This window comes from Chelonia mydas, chromosome 5 (genome assembly GCF_015237465.2).
Source record: "Chelonia mydas isolate rCheMyd1 chromosome 5, rCheMyd1.pri.v2, whole genome shotgun sequence".
NCBI lineage: Eukaryota > Metazoa > Chordata > Testudines > Cheloniidae > Chelonia > Chelonia mydas.
The window spans coordinates 78,467,383-78,489,957 of NC_051245.2; the positions used below are offsets into that span (position 1 = coordinate 78,467,383).

General features: G+C 43.2%; 1 protein-coding gene across 1 annotated transcript in view; it reads left to right on the top strand.

The window, feature by feature from the left end:
* The first annotated feature begins 7,970 nt into the window (after nt 1-7,970).
* The window catches only part of LMNB1 (lamin B1), a 45,593-nt gene continuing 30,988 nt past the window's right edge, over nt 7,971-22,575 (top strand). The window contains exon 1 of the mRNA XM_037901649.2: nt 7,971-9,041. Within this exon, the coding sequence (XP_037757577.1) occupies nt 8,689-9,041 (353 nt within the window). The 5' untranslated portion in view covers nt 7,971-8,688. The remainder of the gene's footprint in view (nt 9,042-22,575) is intronic.

A 22,575-nucleotide genomic window follows, 5' to 3' on the forward strand; every position in this document is an offset into this window, starting at 1 on the left:
CTAGAGCATTCTTTCCTAAATATTTAACTAAAAACTTAGCTTCAAAGGCACAACCCATTTTCAGATCAAATGAGATATTTGGTTCTTAATTTCTTAAAAGGTAGATAGGAAAATAATATTTCCCATTTTAATTAAATAACTCACAGAGAAAACTGGCAAAAACAAGTACAGTTTATTTACTGTCGATTATGACTACTGTTAATCTTCCAAAACTTCCAGACTTGGCCTGATTCTAGAAATTAATTTATTTATGGCAGCTTACAAACTAATAATTTAATTATAAACAGCTGCACGAATGCAAAGCTTAGGTTTCCAGTTAAAGATTAAAGGAACAAATACCACAGAGTTTAGATGGAAATTTTGTAAGTTTAGAATAGAAGAGTATTAATATAGTATAGTTTAACCAGTACACAAGAATGTGTTTAGGAAACATTTGGCAAGTATGCAATGGTCTCTACAATTTATGATAACCATAACTATGGATACAATTAAAATGCTATTTCAGTATATAATGTATAACAAATTAATTATAAGCGTTGTAAAGCATGCCAAAGAGCTCAATTACTTATAATAGATTGAAATAAAAAAAATAAGCTGTAAACCAACAAGATAAGCATAGTATTCCTTGGCTTTTCTCTCTTAGTTAAGAGGGTCGGGGGGGAGAGTTGGTAGTTCCCTTAACCAGTGGAGTCTGGAAGCTCTGAGGTGTCAGTGTCTTCAGCCCCTTTATGCCTTATGAGGTCATTCAATAACAACCCCTCTTGTTGATTTAGGAGTACCACTGACAGGCTCCAAAAGTAGTCTATAGTACATAGTTTATGTGCCCCATATCAGGAACAAGGTGCCCAGATCAAAGAGGTACAGTACAATGTTCAGCTTTACAGAAAAATATGTAACATGTCTAATAATGATCTAATAGTAGCCTGAGACACAGCTTAAAAGGCTGTAAAAGAGTTTCCTGTTTCTCCATTCTGACAGAAGAAGATGAATCAGATTTCACTAACTGGACAAGCAAGAAGTCTCAGACCTATGCAAGTAACAGATGTAAAAATATAACCAATGATGTGCTAATTTGAAGAGCTACCCGGTGTTCTAACCCACATACATGGAGCAACTTTTAAAGCAATGGGGTGGTGGTTGCAGGATTTCTTTTAGCAAAAGTCCATTGTCTTTGACTACATATGGAGGAAACATCACCTTCCTTTGTGCTATTTGTTTTTTATTAGGCCGAGTCTTCACCCTGGAAATGAGAGCTGACAGACTTTGGTGTGAAAAGCCTTTGTTCTTTTACTATGTGGTGGTCTCACAATACATAAACTGATCTGAGCAGCCCCACTTACCACAACAATAGTTTTTTGAAATCAGCTAACCTGATATTTCACACAATGCCCATATAGTTCTCCACAGGTGGAAAGATTGGGACAATCACATTTTAGCTCCCCATGACAAGTTAAAGATTACAGCTGGAAACAAATTGAGTATTACTGGGACTCCTTAAGGGTTAAGGAGGATACCCTGAGGAAAAATATATCAGATCTCAAATCTGACCTATATAATTAGGAGGTGAAAGGAAACATACCAACACAGAGCTCCCTTGGCTAACTAGGTATTCTCTGCTCTAGAAATACCAAGACAAAAGCAGAACCACAAAGTTTTGTGGGGGAAAATTACCTCCATGATTAAAAGAAGACTAAAAATTTTAAAAAAATAAGAAACATTGAATCACAGCCAGCATTAAACACCTTCAGGGGCCTCAGCTTGTCCTCCTATAAATATCTGAATTTTCCTGAAAAATGATCCCTCACTCTCTCAGATCTTGGGAGACAGATCAGTCCTCGCTTACAGACAGCTCCCCAACCTGAAGCAAATACTGTCCAGCAACCACACACCAAAAACACTAACCCAGGAACCTATCTTTGCAACAAAGCCTGATGCTAACTCTGTCCACATATCTATTCAGGGGACACCATCATAGGGCCTAATCACATCAACCACGCCATCAGGGGCTCATTCACCTGCACATCTACCAATGTGATATGTGCCAGCAATGCCCCTCTGCCATATACGTTGGCCAAACTGTACAGTCTCTACGCAAAAGAATAAATGGACACAAATCTGACATCAGGATTCATAACATTCAAAAACTGGTAGGAGAACACTTCAACCTCTCTGGCCACTCAGTAAAAGATTTAAGGGTGGCAATTTTGTGACAGAAAAGTTTCGAAAACAGACTCCAACGAGAAACTGCTGAGCTTAAATTAATATGCAAACTAGATACCATTAACTTGGGTTTGACTAGAGACTGGGAGTGGCTGGGTCATTACACATATTGAATCTATTTCCCTATGTTAAGTATCCTCACACCTTCTTGTCAACTGTCTAAGTGGGCCATCTTGATTATCACTACAAAAGGTTTTTTCTCCTGCTGATAAGAGCTCATCTTAACTAATTAGCTTCTTACAGTTTGTATGGCAACTTCTCTGTATGTATATATATATATATATATATCTTCTTACTATATGTTCCATTCTATGCATCCGATGAAGTAGGCTGTAGCCCACGAAAGCTCATGCTCTAATAAATTTGTTAGTCTCTAAAGTGCCACAAGTACTCCTGTTCTTTTTGCCAATTTTCATTTGGATCTGCTGTTGCCTGTGCACACTGACACTTTCACTATAGTGTCAGCTGCAGTGTAAAACCACCTAATGCTGTAATACCACTTTGCTGTCAATTTGTTGCAGAGCGTGCTGCAGAGATGCAATCACGTTTTGGGGTTTTTTTCTTCTGTTTTCACTTTTTCGAGCAGCTCTGCTGATTTCAAAAGACTGGAAAAAATAGAAAAAACCAGAATAAAGGTTGAGAGAGAGAGAGAGGGAAAGGAATTAAACAACAAAGGTGTTATCTACTGGAAAACTTGTTTGTGATTGTCCATAGGAACTATATTACCCTTTTAATCCAGGAGGCCCCCTGGGAATGAGAAATCTCTCTTAAAGGAGGGAACAGGCTCCTGGTGCAGATGTATAGGAAGTGGAATGAGGTACCAGTCCTAGGGTTAGCACAATAACAAACAGACTCCATATGGGTAGCCCATGTTCTGGCAAAATCACTGGAATTCCCAGGCAGAACTATGGCTAATACTAAAGTAGGGCAAACCCATGAAATGATCAGGGAAACTCTAGAGACTATAGTTTTTCTCTCACTAAACCCCTCCCAAAAATATTTCCATGCAAAGAGGTAATCTGGGTTGGAATCAGGCCTATGGATTTTAAAGGTTTTTCCCTCTTACTTTCTCTTCCTCACCCACTTTTTAACAGGGGTCAAGAGAGTAAGTATTTTTTAAAAGAATGTTGTTTAAAACCATTTTGTAATGAAATCATTTTATTATTACAAAAATCCCAAGTTGCTTTGTTAGGAATATTTTTCATTAGGACTGTACAGTATGTTGCTTGAATTTGTGTTCTGTTGGTGGTGGGAGGTGCAAACAGTAAGAATGGGAATCTCTGCTACTCTTCGGCCTGATAGCTAAAGAGATGGAGAGGAACAGAGCACATTGTGGGCAAAAAACCCACTGTGGGAAGGCGGTGAGAATGCTGGCTGCACTGATTTAGCTGCAACACCTGTAATCCCCATCCCTGCACTGAAGTAATTTGAGTCAGTCTAGGTAGAGGAGTTAAGACTTGCCTAGAGGAGGTACTATCATGGTGCTGGCAATGCTTCTGCAATGTTGGGAGGGTTTGTTTTGTTTTGCATGGACAGGGAGTGTGTTACAAGAGCTGCAGGCACCTAATCAGTGACAACAATTTTTTCTAGTATAGACAGGCCTAAATAATATATGTATTTAAACTTCCTTGAGGGAACACTGTCAACTCAATCATGGGCCAAATCCTCAGCTGATTTTAATCAACACAGCTGAATTCAGCTGCCACAGAATTTCTCATCTCATACACTCACAGTGCTGTAGAATCCATGCCCTTTGCCATAGAGTACACATCTTAACCATCATAATCCTTCAGTGACTAGGTGCTGTGCTATTTCAGAGGACTGGAAAAGGGAAAATACAGCGCCGATCTATAAAAAAGGGAATAAAGAAAACCTGGGAAATTACAGACTAGTCACTTTAATGGAGCAAATAATTAAGCAATCAGTTTGCAGACACCTGGAAGATAATAAGGTGATAAGTAACATTCAGCATTGATTTGTCAAGAATAAAGCATGTCAAACCAACTTTAAAGCTTTCTTTGACAGGATAACAAGCCTTGTGGCTAAGGGGGGGAAGTGATAGATCTTGACTTTAGTAAGGCTTTTGATACTGTCTTCCATGACCGTCTCATAAACAAACTAGGAAAAACCAACCTAGATGGAGCTACTATAAGGTGGGTGCAAAACTGGTTGGAAAACCATTCCCAGAAAGTAGTTATCAGTGGTTCACAGTCAAGCTGGAAGGGCATATCGAGTGGGGTCCCACAAGAATCAGTTCTGAGTCCAGTTCTTTTCAATATCTTCATCAATGATTTAGATAATGGCATAGAGAGTACACTTATAAAGTTTGTGGACAATACCAAGATGGGAGGGGTTGTAAGGGTTTTGGAGAATAGGATTAAAATTAGGGTTGCCAACTTTCTGACTGAACAAAACCGAACACCCTTGCCCCGCCCCACTCACTCCATCTTCCCACCTCGCTCTGTTGCTCGCTCTCTCCCACCCTCACTCATTCGCTTATTTTCACTGGGCTGGGGAGGATCCCTTTTCGACTGGGTATTCGGTTGAAAACTGGATACCTGGCAACCCTAATTGAAATTCAGAATGATCTGGACAAACTAGAGAAATAGTCTGAAGTAAGTAGAATGAAATTAAACAAGAACAAATGCAAAGTACTCCAGTTAGGACAGAACAATCAGTTGCACACACACAAAATGGGAAATGACTGCCTAGGAAGGAGTACTGCAGAAAAGGGATCGGGGGTTATAGTGGATCACAAGCTAAATATGAGTCAACAGTGTAACACTGTTGGGGGAAAGAAAGCAAACATAATTCTGGGATGCATTAGCAGGAATGCTGTAAGCAAGACACAAGAAGTAATTCTTTCATTCTACTCTGTGCTAATTAAGACTCAGCTAGAGTATTGTGTCCCGTTCTGGGACGCATTTTGTGACACATTTCAGGAAAGATGTGGCCAAACTGAAGAAAATCCAGAGAAGAGCAACAAAAATGTTTAAGGGTCTAGAAAACATGACTTATACGGGAAGATTGAAAAAAAAATGGCTTTATTTAGTCTGGACAAGAGGAGATTGAGAGGGGACATGATAATAATTTTCAAGTACATAAAAGATTGTTACTAGGAGGAGAGAGAAAAATTGTTCTCTTTAACCTCTGAGGATAGGACAAGAAGCAATGGGCTTAAATTGCAGCAAGGGAGGTTTAGGTTGAACATAAGGGGAAAACTTCTTGCCAGGGTGGTTAAGCAGTGGAATAAATTGCCTAGGAAGATTGTGGAATCTCTGTCATTGTCTAACCTGCTCTCTAAAATCTCCAAACACCTATCAGGGATGGTCTAGATCAGGGATCAGCAACCTTTGCATGCAGCCCGTCAGGGAAAGCCACTGGTGGGCCGGGACAGTTTGTTTACCTGCAGCTTCTGCAGGTTTGGCCAATCGCGGCTCCCACTGGCTGCGATTCACAGTTCCAGGCCAATGGGGGCTGCCAGAAGCGGTGTGGGCTGAGGCATATGCTGGCCGCCGCTTCCGGCAGCTCCTGTTGGGGTCCCAGGGCATGGCCGCTAGTTAAGTCGAGGGGATGGAAGACCATGAGTGTCGAGGAAGTCTCTTTGCTCTAGGCCTAGGTGCCCTTCTCAACCCCCCTTCACAGAATTCAGTCCTGGCTGGCCTGAGAAAGCCCTTGTACTCCCAAAATAATGCTGCAGCTGCAGCTAGAGCTGTTTTGTGTAGGTTTTGCTGGCGCCAAGTTAGGATAACGGCAGGAATCAGCTACAAGCCTTATTAATCGCAAGGCTAAGCAGACTGTGCGGTTGTTTTGAATTGCTAAAATGCTTGTTAAAGGTTGCCGGAAAAAGTATTGTTGTAACCCATATAAGGCAAAGCAGTTTTACTTGGCTGATGTGTAATGCAATAGAGATAAGGAGTATAAAGGTATGTGACTCTGCCTGCTCAGTGTGCAGGATTTGAGATTCTTTTCTCCCTATACCTTCTTTGGAGCTCCAAATAAACTTTTCTGCTTCTCCACCCCGTTGTGTTTATTGGGTGACGCACACCAGGCAACGAACCCCTGCTGTTGCTTGCCTCTGGCACTGGGTGCCGGCAACACTCCCATTGGCCTGGAATGGCGAACTGCAGTCAGTGGGAGCTGCAATTGACTGAACCTGTGGATACTGCAGGTAAACAAACCGCCCTGTCCCGCCAGCGGATTTCCCTGACACGCCGCATGCCAAAGGTTGGCGATCCCTGGTCTAGATAATACTTAGTACTGCCTTGAGTGCAGTGAACTGGGCTAAAAGACCTCTGGAGATCCCTTCCAGTCTTACAATTCTATTATTCTATTTAGAAGAGAGCTTTCAAATGTCACTGCTAAGAGATAGCTTGTGCTAAAACAGATTGAGTTCATTTTTGTTTGTTTTAAAAAGCAAGATTTATTTCAGTGAGTATACTCACTTGAGTAAAGATAAGTGTTTGCAGGAGCAGGGCTTCGTGCTTTCCTAAATATATATGCACATCCTACAAACTGGAAAAACAAATATTGAATGGTGTCTCTCTGAGATACATATAGCAAAAACCTTTATTTCACAAGAGACAATTTCTGAATGGAAAAAAAAAAAAAAAGAGCTGGAGTACTTGTGGCCCCACAGAGACTAACACACTTATTTGAGCATAAGCTTTTGTCAGCTACAGCACATTTCATCGGATGCATAGAATGGAACATATAGTAAGAAGATATTATATACATACAGAGAACTTGAAAAGGTAGAGTAAGAGGCTAATTAATTAAGATGAGCTCTTATCAGCAGGAGAAAAAAACTTTTGTAGTGATAATCAAGATGGCCCATTTAGGCAGTTGACAAGAAGGTGTGAGGATACTGAACATGTGGAAATAGATTCAACATGTGTGAATCTTGGCAGGTCTGCTGGGCTAGTCATAGAAGTGGGGGGTGGCGTGGGACGATATGTGCGGGGAACGGGCAGCCTGTGCGGGTCCTGAAGTGATGGGATGTGGCTGTGTGTGAGGGGATAGTTTTGTGGGTCGTGGGTGGGGTGATGGGTTGTAGCTCTCTGTGCATAGAAGGTTGTGCGGGTTGCAGGGTGAGTGACAGGATGGGGCCCTGGGGATGTGTGGGCGCGCAGAGGAAAGCAGGATGGGGTACGGGAATGTGCAGCAGCCAGGGAGCGAGAGTTGTGGTGCGGTGCAGCGGAGGGCGGTGTTTGCATGGCAGGGCGCGTGCGGGGCATGGGCAGGGCCGGCTCCAGGCACCAGCGGTCCTAGCAGGTGCCCGGGGCGGCAATCTGAAAGGGGCGGCAGGCCGTGCGTCCTTCCTTTGGGCGGCACGGATTTTTTCGCTGCGGTGGCAGCTTCCTCTCTCCGCAGTCCCGCAGCGGCAACCCCCCAGTTGGGCGCGCTGCTTGGGGCGGCAAAAAGTATAGAGCCGGCCTAGGCACGTCTCACTTTTTTTCAGGTTCAAGCAAACCCTCCCCTCCCCCGCGCGGAACGCAGCTGACTCAGACCTGGGTTGGAGGTATATAAATAGCGGGGAAACTACCCAGTAACGTCATACGCCTCCCACCCAAAGCCCTGGAGGCGTGCGGCGGGGGTTGTGTTTGGGTTTGTAACTCGAGGGGAGCGGGACGTGCCGGGATGCAGCTGGATCCCCTCACGCAGGCCGCCCCCACCCCACGTCAGTTTGAACAACGGCCTCTCTCGGGGTGGGGACAAGAGAGGAAACAAAGAGACGGCCAGGCTGCAGCAGCCGAGGCGGCCCCTGCTCTGGTCGGGGGGTGGGACACCCGAGGGAAGGAGGGGCCGCAAGAGCGAGAGTGTCTCAGCTAGCGCGCGCAGGGGCGGGGCGGGGCGACGCGCGCGCCAGCCATTCGCACGCCTGCTGACAGTTGCAGGCGCTGGCGGCTTTTGAATTTAGTTTCCAGTCTGCGAAAAAGAGCAGAGCCCGGCCGGGATCGCTGCCTCATTGGGCAAGGGCGGGTCACGTGGGGGCCGTAGTTGTGGGCGGGAGCTGGGAGAGCCCGGCAAAGCGCGCGCCGGCCATATTGGAGGAGCGCGGAGCCCGCCTGTTTTGTGTTTCATTCTGAGCCCGACCCGAGGGGAAGGAACCGGCGCGCGCGGGCGGGTTCGCTCTTTGCAGCTCCAGGCGCCGGTCTTTTCCCTCGGCGCGTTGCTGGGGCTGCTTCTGTCCTTTTATTTTCCCTCCTTTTTTTCCCCCTTGTCCCAGCCTCGCTGCGTCTCCGGCTCGCTGATTCTTCGCGCCCTCCGCCGCTTTTGTACTGTCCGCTGCTAGCGCTGTAGCTGCCTCTCTCACCCCTCTGAACGGCTTCGGGGCGCTTAAATCAGCGCCCGCCTCGCCTCTCCTCTCCTCTCTCGCGTCCCCTCGCACGTTCTCCCGCACCCCGGCACCCTCCTGTCCTCGCTGCTCCGCACCCGCGGCCCTCGCCGCATCGCCCGCTCGTCGCCATGGCGGCTTCCACGCCCGTGGGGCAGAGGCCCCGGGGCAGCGCGGCCAGCACCCCGCTCAGCCCGACGCGCATCTCCCGGCTGCAGGAGAAGGAGGAGCTGCAGCACCTCAATGACCGGCTCGCCGTCTACATCGACAAGGTGCGGAGCCTGGAGACCGAGAACAGCGCGCTGCAGCTGCAGGTGACCGAGCGAGAGGAGGTGCGCGGCCGAGAGCTCACCGGTCTCAAGGGGCTCTACGAGGCCGAGCTGGCCGATGCCCGCCGGGCGCTGGACGATACGGCTCGGGAGCGGGCAAAGCTGCAGATCGAGCTAGGCAAGATCCGCACGGAGCACGAGCATCTGCTGGGCAGGTGGGTCACCCCGGCCGCGGGGGGAACGGGCCGGGGATTCTGGGGGCGGCGGGGGAGGGGGCGGGCAGGATGGAGGCCCCGGGCTGGCGCCCTAACGGAGGAGGGAAAGCCCCCTAAGCTGTGGTCGTGCAGTAGCTCTCGGGCGGGCGATGTAGCGCGGCCTGAGGTGGGAGAGTTTTAACGGAAATGAATGAATCTGGGCTTCCTCTGTGCCATCGTGTAGCAGGGAAGCTTCCCCCCCCCCCCCACCTCCATAGTGAGAAGGGAGGCGGGGAGGAGGAGCTCTGTGGAGGGAGTTGCACTATCCTGGAGACCACTGGCTGCCCCAAGTGTTTCAGTCCCGCCTGGGGACCACAGCATGAGCCCCGCAGATATGCCTCCCCGCAGCACTACGGGCTCTTGTCCTACTGAAGGGGCCGACCGGTCTCTTCCTAGGTTATTCCTCCAGAGTAGTGCTTTACAAAGGAGTGCTCCTGCTGTTGCTATGCTGCCAGGCCCTCCTTGTCTGCACCCTAAATCTTTCTGCTCCCCTGTTGGCTTTATTTCTGGCCTACGTTACTGTGGGAAACAGATGTCGGTCCCGTCATCAGGAAGCTCGCCCCCCTTCCCCTCCCCACTGCAGGGGCTTGATCTTCAGCAGAAGAACGTTGCATAAAAATGTTGACCTTCCCCTTTGCAAGAGACAAGGGAGCAGGCCTGCTTTGAGGGGATTGTATTCTCTCTTCCCATTCATTCTCGCTAGTTGTGAGTACAGTAGCCTGTCTGCTCCAGCTGCTGCCATGTGCTGTAGCTAGTGACTGTATATGAATGAATGGAGAGGTCCCTGTACTTTCCTCTAGCAGCCCCACATTCCTGGCTGGTGATGAGCCTCCAGCTCTCTTGGGGAGGAGGAATGCTGTATGGCATATGAACCTTCCTGGAACAGGGGGGGAAGTGGGTTCAGAGCAGTGCTAAACACAGCCGTTCAGTGCTTGTATAACCTTTCTAGCTACTTGTGGTAGTCTGAAACACACTACAGCCATTTCTGGGTACCTACAACTGTCCGACTTACTAGTATGCTTTACAATGTACATCTGTTACGTAATGTCCTTAATACAAAGTATCATGAAGCGCTTGAGTCAATCCTAATACATGGTATCAGTAAGTACTATAGTCAGCCCTTTTTTGGAGGGGAAAAGGAGGGTTCCTAGGCTAAGAATTCACTCTGAATTCAGGTGGCAAGGATTGTCATTAGCTAGATGTGTAGTCTGGGGAGGGCTCTGTGTTGAATCAGAAATTTTTAAAAAAGCATATTGCTAATTGTATTTTAGTTGGGAGAGGTGTATAGTTCAAATAGTAAACTTAATGTTAAAATGAAAGTTTTAGGAGAGAAGTGTCTAGGATTCTTCCTTGCTCTTCTGGTTGTAAAACTTAAATTAGTTAGAGCTTTAATCATGCATTTTGGTGATGCAGGATGTATGTTTTACTATTAGTGTGATCAAGGAAAATAAATGTCAAATGGGACTTAGAAGTCATGTAGCCTCTAGGTTCAAAATCTTTTTTTTTTTTTCCAGGGTGCTGATTATTTTCTAAGGAGGGTGATGAATAGTGTTTTTTTTTTTAAATAACTCTTGAACATATGGCTTATTAGAAAACAGAAAAATCCCCCTATAGAAAATTTTTTAAAATGAGGTGTTGTGGTAGGTGAAGTCCATGATGAAATCTAGTTTAAGGGGATGCTTAAAAGACTAAAAATCTTATGCAGCCTTTTCTTTTTCTTATGAATCTCATAGGACAAATCATGCCATGTCCTTCTGTGGATAATTGATATGTGTAACTTTCTCTTCTGTATAGTTTTGGTCTCTTCAATATGAATCCTTCACTTAAGTTTTTGACTCCTAACTTATGTATCATCTGTCTTCTGTTACCTGAAAGAGAGAATCTGATTTAAGTCTAAACATTTTTGCTGTCAATTGCCTTCCATTTGGTTTGCCTTGAAACTAAGTTAGTTTATGAACTGTTTGAGTGAATATCTCCATTTGTTTCTGCTGTAGCATGATGGACAAATATTCTTAGTGTCAGCTCATTTTCATTGCAAGGAAGTCTTTCCTGCCAAGTGTGGGCCTAAACCATCCATTTCTGCTCAATTTGGGATTTCACTTAAAAACTACGTTTAGTCTTTGTGAAAATATTTTCATATGTAAACTGCTGCACTTATGTCTTCGTTTTGACTGCAGACCGCTCCAGAGCCTCTGCTGCTTGCAGCTTTGTCAAACAGCAGCAGTGTGTAATTAATAAGACTAGTTAGTCAATGTAACTGCTAGTCCTGTGGGCAAGTTGTGAAGTAGTTAAGCTGTCAAGATTATTGGCATTCATTGGCTGGCAAACCAAGGAGCCCTACAATGAAGTACTGGTAACTCCTGGGTAGGAGGGCTCAAAAAAAAAAATTGTATGGTGGAGAGTAGAGCAATGAAGACCTTCACCATTTCTCTGCTGCTGGCAGTCTGAAGGGGCAAAGACAAGCCAAGGAAGCTTTGTTTTCCTGCAGTTCGGTGGGTAAGAGTAAAATATTTCAGAGGCTGATACAAAAGTTGTAGGGCTCAGGGGCAGAAGCATCTTAGCAGATGCCATAGCTCCTTCCTCATATGCTGGGGATGCCACTGGGACTGGGCTTCTCATCAAAGCATACTTCTGGACCTTGGGGAGATGTGCTCAAGCTGTCCATCCTCCTCCTCCTCTTCTTCAGGCCTTAGTCCTCCAGCTAGTTAGGAGCCTACTGAACTTTTCAAGTCCCATGTACTGTATTCACTTAGGAGTTGTGTATACATCAAGAAAGGTTCTGTTAGTTGTTTATGATCTAAATTCTGTATTTTCTTATGACTGAAGACCTTCTAACAAGTATATAGTTCCCTAGATCCTTGCTAGATATTTTAAAATCCAGGTATTCTACAGGCATCCGTTCAAGCTCAGATGTATTTCTGTTCCCAAAATCTTAAACTAAAGTAGAGGCTGTGGTTTGGAGAGCAGTTTCTGGTGGTCTCTGGAGAGTTGGCTGACCATGTGTTCCTGGCTTCTTTTTAGCTGTTATGTTATAGCTGTGATGCTTTAGTCTAATCCAGGTTATTGGGCTTCATACGGGGTAATGTGAGGTTCAGTGTCTGTGATGTACAGGAGGTTAGGCTGGGTGTTCTGATGTTCCCTTCTGGTGGTTAATTCTAATATTAAAAGGGGGCTAAAATAACTTCTTAAAATGGTCTGAATAATAATGAATGGGAGGACTGGTGGTCCCATAAGATCTCAAATTTTGGTTCTCACTGAAAGTTTGACAACTCCTTTAGAAGAGGTCTCCTAGTTATTGAGTACTATATTTTATACACTGGTCCAGAGTGCTCTTACTGGTCGTACGGTACAGGTTTCCTACCTTCTTTGAGCTCTTTTACATGTTGTTACATCCTCTCACCACAGACATCACTTCCTCCTTTAGTCCATACAAAAAGCTGCCACTAAACTTTTTTTCCTTGCCTCCTTTTTTATTATATAACTGCTCTTTGAATTCTTCTGTTTGGCTTTCCATCTGAGGATTCCATCAAATTCAAGCTTTTTGTCACTTTGAAAGTGCTTTATAAGTCAGCTCTTGCCTATTTATCCTCCCTTGTCAAGCTTAGTTTTATGCCTCCTAGCATCCGCCGGTGCTCACAACTTCATCCACCTGTTTGTTAGATTTTCACACAGTTGCCTATGTGTAGTCCTTTGTGTATGGTTTGAGCTCATCCGCAAGGGCTATCCTGTCTACATTTAGTATATTCATTGCCCAGTTTGAGTATTCTTTCTTTCTAGGAAGGGTGAGCTGGAATAAAATGAACATGGGATTTCATAAATGGACTAGCATTTGTTTTCATGACAGGCTGAGTTTTCACTGTAGCAGTTGTCCAGTGGCTAGGCACATCTGCTCTCTCTCCTCATGGGAATTAATGTGGTGAAAGCAGCTTTTAAGCAAACACTATAGCTGAATGAAGATACTTGTTAATGTTGTAATGATCAAGAGGAACTAACGTTATCTTGTGCTTTGATTTTTTTTTTTTTGACTAAATCTTATCATGCAGTAACAGTAACTTCTTTTGCTTCATATCTTAAACCAGTTTTCCTTCCAGATTCTTTGTTTTAAAGGAAGGAATTTCTGAGCTGGGATTAGACAATGAATAGACTCAATGTGGGTTTGATAGATGGGGCAATAGCTTGAGTGACTAGGCATGTGTTAAGCACAGTACAGCTGGTGTACAGGGCAACTGTTCAGAATAACCCTGCTGTCTCAAGGCAAGCAAAGTTGAAACAGCTGTCCCAGCATTTCCTGAGGTGTACATGTGGTATGTTAAATGGATTGGAGTGCCTGGTTAGGGAAGTTGTCTTAATATGCTTTAAAAAGAATATTTAAAAAACTGGAAAAATATATTGCAGGCAAAACACAGATTAATTGTTCTCGATCAGCTGTAACAGTGCAAGGAGTTATTCAACCTAGGGTGGAGGGCTACATAGAAAAAGGATCTGATTTTTAAAGCATTAAATTCCTACAGCTCAATTTAAGACATTTGGAGCAATGAGTGTCTTGAACAGGCTCTAATTATCACATTTTTAGTCATTACAGTGCTATTTCTACTGGTGTTACTGTTGCATATATTGGAAATAGGGGAAGGCCTTGATTTGATCTTAGTTTTGGGAACTAGGACTTCCCCCTTCCTCACATGAGTGCCTGCCTCGTGTTCCCAAGAATCATGCCAATTCGCTGCTAAAGTTTCCCTGTGGTTTCATGGGGTTCTGAATAGCAGCTGTGAAACTGACCTGAATCTTGTTAACTTCACACTGTTGCTGTTTGGTCCAATACCTCTGCTGCTTTTCATAGCTTTACCAATCTGAGATGTCAGGATGATAGCAGTCAGTCAACATTTTGCAAGTGTCTTCCGTAAGCACTTAAAACTTAAGCTTTCATTAAAAAAAATTATTCCGCAAAAATTTATCGCTTGGCATTACTCTCTAGCAGAAGTTTTCTACTTACTTTTGGTGCATAAACTTCACAAGTTCTGGGTTTGCATAGACACTTGTAAGATACAGGTATATCCAGCACTCGTCTAGCTAGCATCTAAAAATACTTTCAGGCTTGATTATATTTTCCTGTATTTACAGGTACACTCTTCTAAATAATGATTTCTGTAACAGCAAAAAAGAGAACATAAATTGAAAATTTGATAATGAAAAATCACTCTTCTGTTTGGTTTCAGAGTAGCAGCTGTGTTAGTCTATATTCGCAAAAAGAAAAGGAGTACTTGTGGCATCTTAGAGACTAACAAATTTATTTGCGCATAAGCTTTCGTGAGCTACAGCTCATGAAAGCTTATGCTCAGATAAATTTGTTAGTCTCTAAGGTGCCACAAGTACTCCTTTTCTTTTTACTCTTCTGTTTGTAATGCAAACTTAAAGAGCATAAGTAGATAAGGAAAAAATATAAACCAAATACACTCAGTTACTACACTAGACACTCCTTTGGGCAGAGGTGATCAATCTATTAAAGGTGACTTGCAGAGAGGAATGGAGAAATTTGGCTCGTACTTTTGTGTTTAATATTTTGAGAGGGCCTGAAAGACTTTTTCACAGGCTGGAAGACTATGGACAACTAATGAAATGGTGATTTCACAAGTGCCAGGAGAATTAAAGTTGGACAACTCGGGAGCTATGGGGGGGGGGATTTTTAGTCAGACTGTTAACAACAAAAAGTTCTTAATACCTGTTTTCAGTATGATTATCAAAGAACTTTATTCAAAATGTTAAGGATTCAGTACCTTAACCTCTTCAATAGAATTAGAGCTCACAATAAACATCCTTGTGATATTGTTTGTTGTGAAACAAAATAGGTGCGCACACAGTTGTTTTGAAGTCCTTTTCATCCCACTTCTAAGCCGTTTAGGAAAAATGAACTATTCCTCTGAGCACCTTTGATATCCGCAAGCATGAGATCGGGGTGACTGGTGGTATATGCTTCCAATAACCAGAATGTTTTCTTGTTTGAAGGGTTTCATTCTGAAGGAAAAGAAGAGTGGGGGGGGGGGGGGAAGTGAGGTTCTTTCTGTTTGTTTGAATGTCAATTTGAAAAGTGAGACAACATTCTAAAACTACTGTTAAACATTTAATCCAGACTTGGTGGTTATGGGGATATTTTCCTGAGTAAGGAGTGCTGAATAGGCCTCTGAGTAGATAAGGTGGATTCAAGCACTTTTATTTCTGAGTAGTTTAACAGATGAGACACATCTTAGCCTAGGTCAGTGGCGCCCAACCTTTTTACACAGGAGGGCCACATAAACCTAAGCACAATCTTGTATGGGCCAAACAGATTCTACGTATTTTAATAAAATTTAAAGTCATCTGTATTGATTTAGATTTTAAATTCAGCTTATTTTGCATGTATTTAGATAGAAACAACCTATGCACAGTAGCGTGTGTAAACTAAAATGATGTAAACATGATGACAAAATGTTAATGAATCCCCTGTTCAATAGTATATTATGTTGAAGCAGGCTGCGGGCCCTGTGAGATGTTCTGGTGGGCCGTTGGTGATTTAGGATCTGAGTGATGGCTCATCACTTAATTCTAATATAAGTGGCTAGCTTTGATTTGGTAGTTTGCTCTAATACAAATATAGGTTGTGTGAGTGAGAACCAGAGCCAAATTACCATATGAAAGCTAAAGGAAAAATTTATGGTGAGGAAGGAATTGGTTTACATGTCAAAACAGAAGTAAAGGTGATCCTACAAACACTAATGCTTTTATAAGAACCTCTCATCTGATCATTAAGTTTAAATGTAAATGTTTCCCTACTGAAAGTTGGCTTTACTGTCTTACTACTCTAGAAAACAAAATCTGGAAAACTGATAGTACGTATCTCTACGTGAACACAGTGACCAGTTTACTTCATTGCCACAATCTTATTATATAGTTGCAATGGAAAAAGAGCTCAATAAGTGCATCAAAACCATGTGGTGTTCATTATACCAAAGCAGTGAATGGCCAAGTGATTGGTCAAGAGTGGCAGTTCAGAACACTTACTACTATTGATATTATGCCAATGTAGTGTGAGAATGCTGGTGAAATATGGACTGATCCCATCACTTTGCGATCATAGACCCGTGTAGCTGTGTCTACACCAGCTTTATCCTTAAAATATGCCTTCTGTGCAGTTCCATGGTATGTAGCAAAGTTGGGAGTATTAGTTTAGATAGGGCTTTGGGTGGCAGCTTTAACAAGCATCTCATCTGAACCTGTTTAGAGCTAGACAAGATGGGTTTTAAAACTCTGGCCACTGGTATTCTTTGCCCCTTCTGTGCTATTGCTCCTGTTGGTAGAACTACATTGGTGAGAATTTTTAAGGGATAAAAGACTATTGTAGACAGGCCTTAGTTTTTCCTTAATTTAAATGCTTTACTTGCCTTCATAACAGAGAGATCCAGGCTCTTAAAACAGCAGCAGTTAAACTTCACTTTACTATAGATCTCTCTTTGTTTAGCAGTTAGTAGGTTACGTTGAGGCAAGCCCCATTGAGGATGCTTGTGAGAGAGACTCTGCCATTTGTCATTATGCTTTAAAATATATTTCTCCTCTACCTGAATTTCAGTAATAATTAGGACTGTCGATTAATTGCAGTTAACTCATGCGATTAACTCAAAAAATTAATTGCACTATAAAAATGATAAAAGAAATAGTATTTTTCAATTCACCTCATACAAGTACCATAGTGCAATCTCTTTATCGTGAAAGCACAACTTACAAATGTAGATTTTTTTTTTGTTGCATAACTGCACTCAAAAACAAAGCAATGTGAAACTTCAGAGCCGACGAGTCCACTCAGTCCTACTTTTTGTGCAGCCAATTGCTAACAGAAACAAGTTTGTTTATATTTATGGAAGATAATGCTGCCCGCTTATTTACAAAGTCACCTGAAAGCGATACCAGACGTTCGCATAGCACTTTTGTAGCTGGTATTGCACGGTATTTACGTGCCAGATATGCTAAACGTTCGTATGCGCCTTCATGCTTTGGCCACCATTCCAGAGGACATGCTTCCATGCTGATGACGCTCATTTAAAAAAATAATGCGTTAGTTAAATTTGTGACTGAACTCTTTGGGAGAGAATTGTATGTCTCCTGTTCTGTTTTTTACCCGCATTCTGCCATATATTTCATGTTATAGCAGTCTCAGATGACCCAGCATGTTGTTGGTTTAAGAACGCTTTCACTGCAGATTTGACAAAACGCAAAGAAGATATCAATAAGATTTCTAAAGATCGCTACAGCACTCGACCCAAGATTTAAGAATCTGAAGTGCCTTCCAAAATCTGTGAGGGACAAGGTGTGGAGCATGCTTTCGGAAGTCTTAAAAGAGCAACATTCCGATGCGGAAACTACATAACCTGAACCACCAAAAAAGAAAATCAACCTTCTGCTGGTGGCATCTGACTCAGATGATGAAAATGAACATGTGCTGGTCTGCACTGCTTTGGCTGGTTATCGAGCAGAACCCATCATCAGCATGGACACACGTCCTCTGGAATGGTGGTTGAAGCATCAAGGGATATATGAATGTTTAGCCCATCTGACATGTAAATGTCTTGCAACGCTGGCTACAACAGTGCCATGCGAATGCCTGTTCTCATTTTCAGGTGACATTGTAAACAAGAAGCTGGTAGCATTATCCCCTGCAAATGTAAACCAACTTGTTTGTCTGAGCAATTGGCTGTAGGACTGAGTGGACTTGTAGGCTCTAAAATTTTACATTGTTTTATTTTTGAATGCAGTTTTTTGTACATAACTCTACATTTGTAAGTTCAACTTTCATGCTAAAGAGATTGCACTACAGTACTTAAAAGAAATAGTATTTTTCAATTCACTTATTTTTATAGTGTGAATATTTATAATAAAAAATATAAAGTAAGCACTGTACACTTTGTTCTGTTATTGAAATCAATATATTTTTGAAAATGTGGAATTCATGGCAGTTTAGTGCCTTTTTATTTGAGAAGGAATTAGACACTTGAGAGTCAAAGTACATGAAGGAGCACACTTTTGAGCTAATCTATGAGCATATTAGTAAACAGGTATTTACTTATATATGTACTGTCCCTCTTTATGGAGGAAAAGCTAGATGATATTGACAAACAAGAAGAGCTTTTGCTGTTAAATAAGAACTATAAACATGCATACTGTGTAGTGTCTTGTTATATATAGTAGTTTTTCTTGTGCCTGCAAAACTCAAACAGTTTTACTGATCTTGTTGAAACAAACTCTCAGGTTCATTTAGAGCTGTGGTGAATGACACATTTTTAAGGGTTACAAAGATTGCCAGTGGAATGGCTCTTTCGCTGTATGTTGTGATGTCACTCTAGCAGAGCGACCAGAAAGTCTGCAGCTTTTTCTTTTTAAAATATAGGGATTAGCTATCGAAATACAAATTTGACTATGTAATTAGACTACTTTTTTAAATTAATTCTATACTTTTTTCCCTTCTGATTTTAAACTGGCTAAATTTTGCTAAAATTTAGCCAATCTTATTAGAAATGTGAATTCTTAAAGTGACTCTTCCGAATATGAGATACCCACATGGATTGATACTATCAGTAGTATCAGTTGAAAAATAAATATGGGTATTTTGCAACTGAAGTTTGGGTTCTGGTCATGTTATTGTCCTGTGGCTGAATCTATATTACACATTTTTCTTTCCACTGTTACCAGCGGTGGTGGCAACAGTGGGAGCTCTAATTTAAACCATCTGCCTGTATTTTACCATCATTTGTGTATTCTGAACAAAAGGTGTATCAGCACATGTGGATTTGCATTGAAATAATTGAAGTTGTGAGTTATAGCTGATGATGATAATATGGTTCCAGTTACTGTGTACACAGGCCCTAACTCTGCTCGAAGCATGTTTAAATATATGGTTAAAATGCTTGGCAGACTACAGTATTTACCCCCCACTGTTGGATCTGCTGTAGTAATAGCAATAATGGACAACTGTTTATTTTTAAAAAATAAAGTGTAGCGAGAGTCTGAAATCTCTGCATGTGGGTTATATGAGTATTAGGCTGATAATAAACTGCAATGATTCACTCTGTAAATACCTAAGATAGCTCAGATCAAAGTTCTAGTTGTACAAATAGTGACTTTGATTGCTAAGTTTCTTAAATTAAAGCCTGCCATCTTGTGGTTGTAATAAAAATTGTCTGAAAATGTGTGTTTTGAGCTTGCTCTGTGATTGGCACAAATCTTTTAGCTATTTGATGGCAGCAAACTGGGCTACAACTGAATATGTTCTCTCATTGGTGCCAGTCATCTTTCTTTTATTCCCGCAAGAATATTTGTGTGTGCTTATTAGTAAATCTAATTCCTGTATTCTTGCTGCTGACAAATACTGCTAATTGTGATCTTCAAAAGTTTTTAAATTGGATATAGCCTTTTTATACTGTATAAAGAACAGGTCTTCTAGGCTTTTGTACTTTAAAAGAGGAGACTAAGGGGGGATATGATAGAGGTATATAAAATCATGAGTGGTGTGGAGAAAGTGAATAAGGAAAAGTGATTTACTTGTTCCCATAATATAAGAACTAGGGGCCACCAAATTAAATTAATGGGCGGCAGGTTTAAAACAAATAAAAGGAAGTTCACACAGCGTACAGTCAACCTGTGGAACTCCTTGCCTGAGGAGGTTGTGAAGGCTAGGACTATAACAGGGTTTAAAAGAGAACTAGATAAATTCATGAAGGTTAAGTCCATTAATGGCTATTAGCCAGGAGGGGTAAGGAATGGTGTTCCTAGCCTCTGTTTGTCAGAAGGTGGAGATGGATGGCAGGAGAGAGAACACTTAGAATCATAGAATATCAGGGTTGGAAGGGACCTCAGAAGGTCATCTAGTCCACCCCCTGCTCGAAGCAGGACCAAGTCCCAGTTAAATCATCCCAGCCAGGGCTTTGTCAAGCCTGACCTTAAAAACCTCTAAGGAAGGAGATTCTACCACCTCCCTAGGTAACGCATTCCAGTGTTTCACCACCCTCTTAGTGAAAAAGTTTTTCCTAATATCCAATCTAAACCTCCCCCACTGCAACTTGAGACCATTACTCCTCATTCTGTCATCTGCTACCATTGAGAACAGTCTAGAGCCATCCTCTTTGGAACCCCCTTGCAGGTAGTTGAAAGCAGCTATCAAATCCCACCTCATTCTTCTCTTCTGTAGACTAAACAATCCCAGTTCCCTCAGCCTCTCCTCATAAGTCATGTGTTCTAGACCCCCAATCATTTTTGTTGCCCTTCGCTGGACTCTCTCCAATTTATCCACATCCTTCTTGTAGTGTGGGGCCCAAAACTGGACACAGTACTCCAGATGAGGCCTCACCAATGTCGAATAGAGGGGAACGATCACGTCCCTCGATCTGCTCGCTATGCCCCTACTTATACATCCCAAAATGCCATTGGCCTTCTTGGCAACAAGATCACACTGTTGAATCATATCCAGCTTGTCGTCCACTGTCACCCCTAGGTCCTTTTCCGCAGAACTGCTGCCTAGCCATTCGGTCCCTAGTCTGTAGCGGTGCATTGGATTCTTCCGTCCTAAGTGCAGGACCCTGCACTTATCCTTATTGAACCTCATCAGATTTCTTTTGGCCCAATCCTCCAATTTGTCTAGGTCCTTCTGTATCCTATCCCTCCCCTCCAGCGTATCTACCACTCCTCCCAGTTTAGCATCATCCGCAAATTTGCTGAGAGTGCAATCCACACCATCCTCCAGATCATTTATGAAGATATTGAACAAAACCGGCCCCAGGACCGACCCCTGGGGCACTCCACTTGACACCGGCTGCCAACTAGACATGGAGCCATTGATCACTACCCGTTGAGCCCGACAATCTAGCCAACTTTCTGCCCACCTTATAGTGCATTCATCCAGCCCATACTTCCTTAACTTGCTGACAAGAATACTGTGGGAGACCGTGTCAAAAGCTTTGCTAAAGTCAAGAAACAATACATCCACTGCTTTCTCTTCATCCACAGAACCAGTAATCTCATCATAAAAGGCGATTAGATTAGTCAGGCATGACCTTCCCTTGGTGAATCCATGCTGGCTGTTCCTGATCACTTTCCTCTCATGCAAGTGCTTCAGGATTGATTCTTTGAGGACCTGCTCCATGATTTTTCCAGGGACTGAGGTGAGGCTGACTGGCCTGTAGTTCCCAGGATCCTCCTTCTTCCCTTTTTTAAAGATTGGCACTACATTAGCCTTTTTCCAGTCATCTGGGACTTCCCCCGTTCGCCACGAGTTTTCAAAGATAATGGCCAATGGTTCTGCAATCACAGCCGCCAATTCCTTCAGCACTCTTGGATGCAACTCGTCCGGCCCCATGGACTTGTGCACGTCCAGCTTTTCTAAATAGTCCCTAACCACCTCTATCTCCACAGAGGGCTGGCCATCTCTTCCCCATTTTGTGATGCCCAGCGCAGCAGTCTGGGAGCTGACCTTGTTAGTGAAGACAGAGGCAAAAAAAAGCATTGAGTACATTAGCTTTTTCCACATCCTCTGTCACTAGGTTGCCTCCCTCATTCATTAAGGGGCCCACACTTTCCTTGGCTTTCTTCTTATTGCCAACATACCTGAAGAAACCCTTCTTGTTACTCTTGACATCTCTTACTAGCTGCAGCTCCAGGTGCGATTTGGCCTTCCTGATATCATTCCTACATGCCCGAGCAATATTTTTATACTCTTCCCTGGTCATATGTCCAACCTTCCACTTCTTGTAAGCTTCTTTTTTATGTTTAAGATCTGCTAGGATTTCATCGTTAAGCCAAGCTGGTCGCCTGCCATATTTACTATTCTTTCGACTCATCGGGATGGTTTGTCCCTGTAACCTCAACAGGGATTCCTTGAAATACAGCCAGCTCTCCTGGACTCCTTTCCCCTTCATGTTGGTCCCCCAGGGGATCCTACCTATCCGTTCCCTGAGGGAGTCGAAGTCTGCTTTCCTGAAGTCCAGGGTCTGTATCCTGCTGCTTACCTTTCTTCCCTGCGTCAGGATCCTGAACTCAACCAACTCATGGTCACTGCCTCCCAGATTCCCATCCACTTTTGCTTCCTCCACTAATTCTACCCGGTTTGTGAGCAGCAGGTCAAGAAAAGCGCCCCCCCTAGTTGGCTCCTCCAGCACTTGCGCCAGGAAATTGTCCCCTACGCTTTCCAAAAACTTCCTGGATTGTCTATGCACCGCTGTATTGCTCTCCCAGCAGATATCAGGAAAATTAAAGTCACCCATGAGAATCAGGGCGTGCGATCTATGATCTTGATCATTGCCTGTTAGGTTCGCTCCCTCTGGGGCACCTGGCATTGGCCACTGTCGGTAGACTGAATACTGGGCTGGATGGACCTTTGGTCTGACCCAGTATGGAGGTTCTTCTGGAAAAGTAATTCAGGAATGTCAAGTGTGTGCTTCTGGTTTTGCTGGGAAACTTTTTTTTTTGCTTTTGGGAGCTCAGA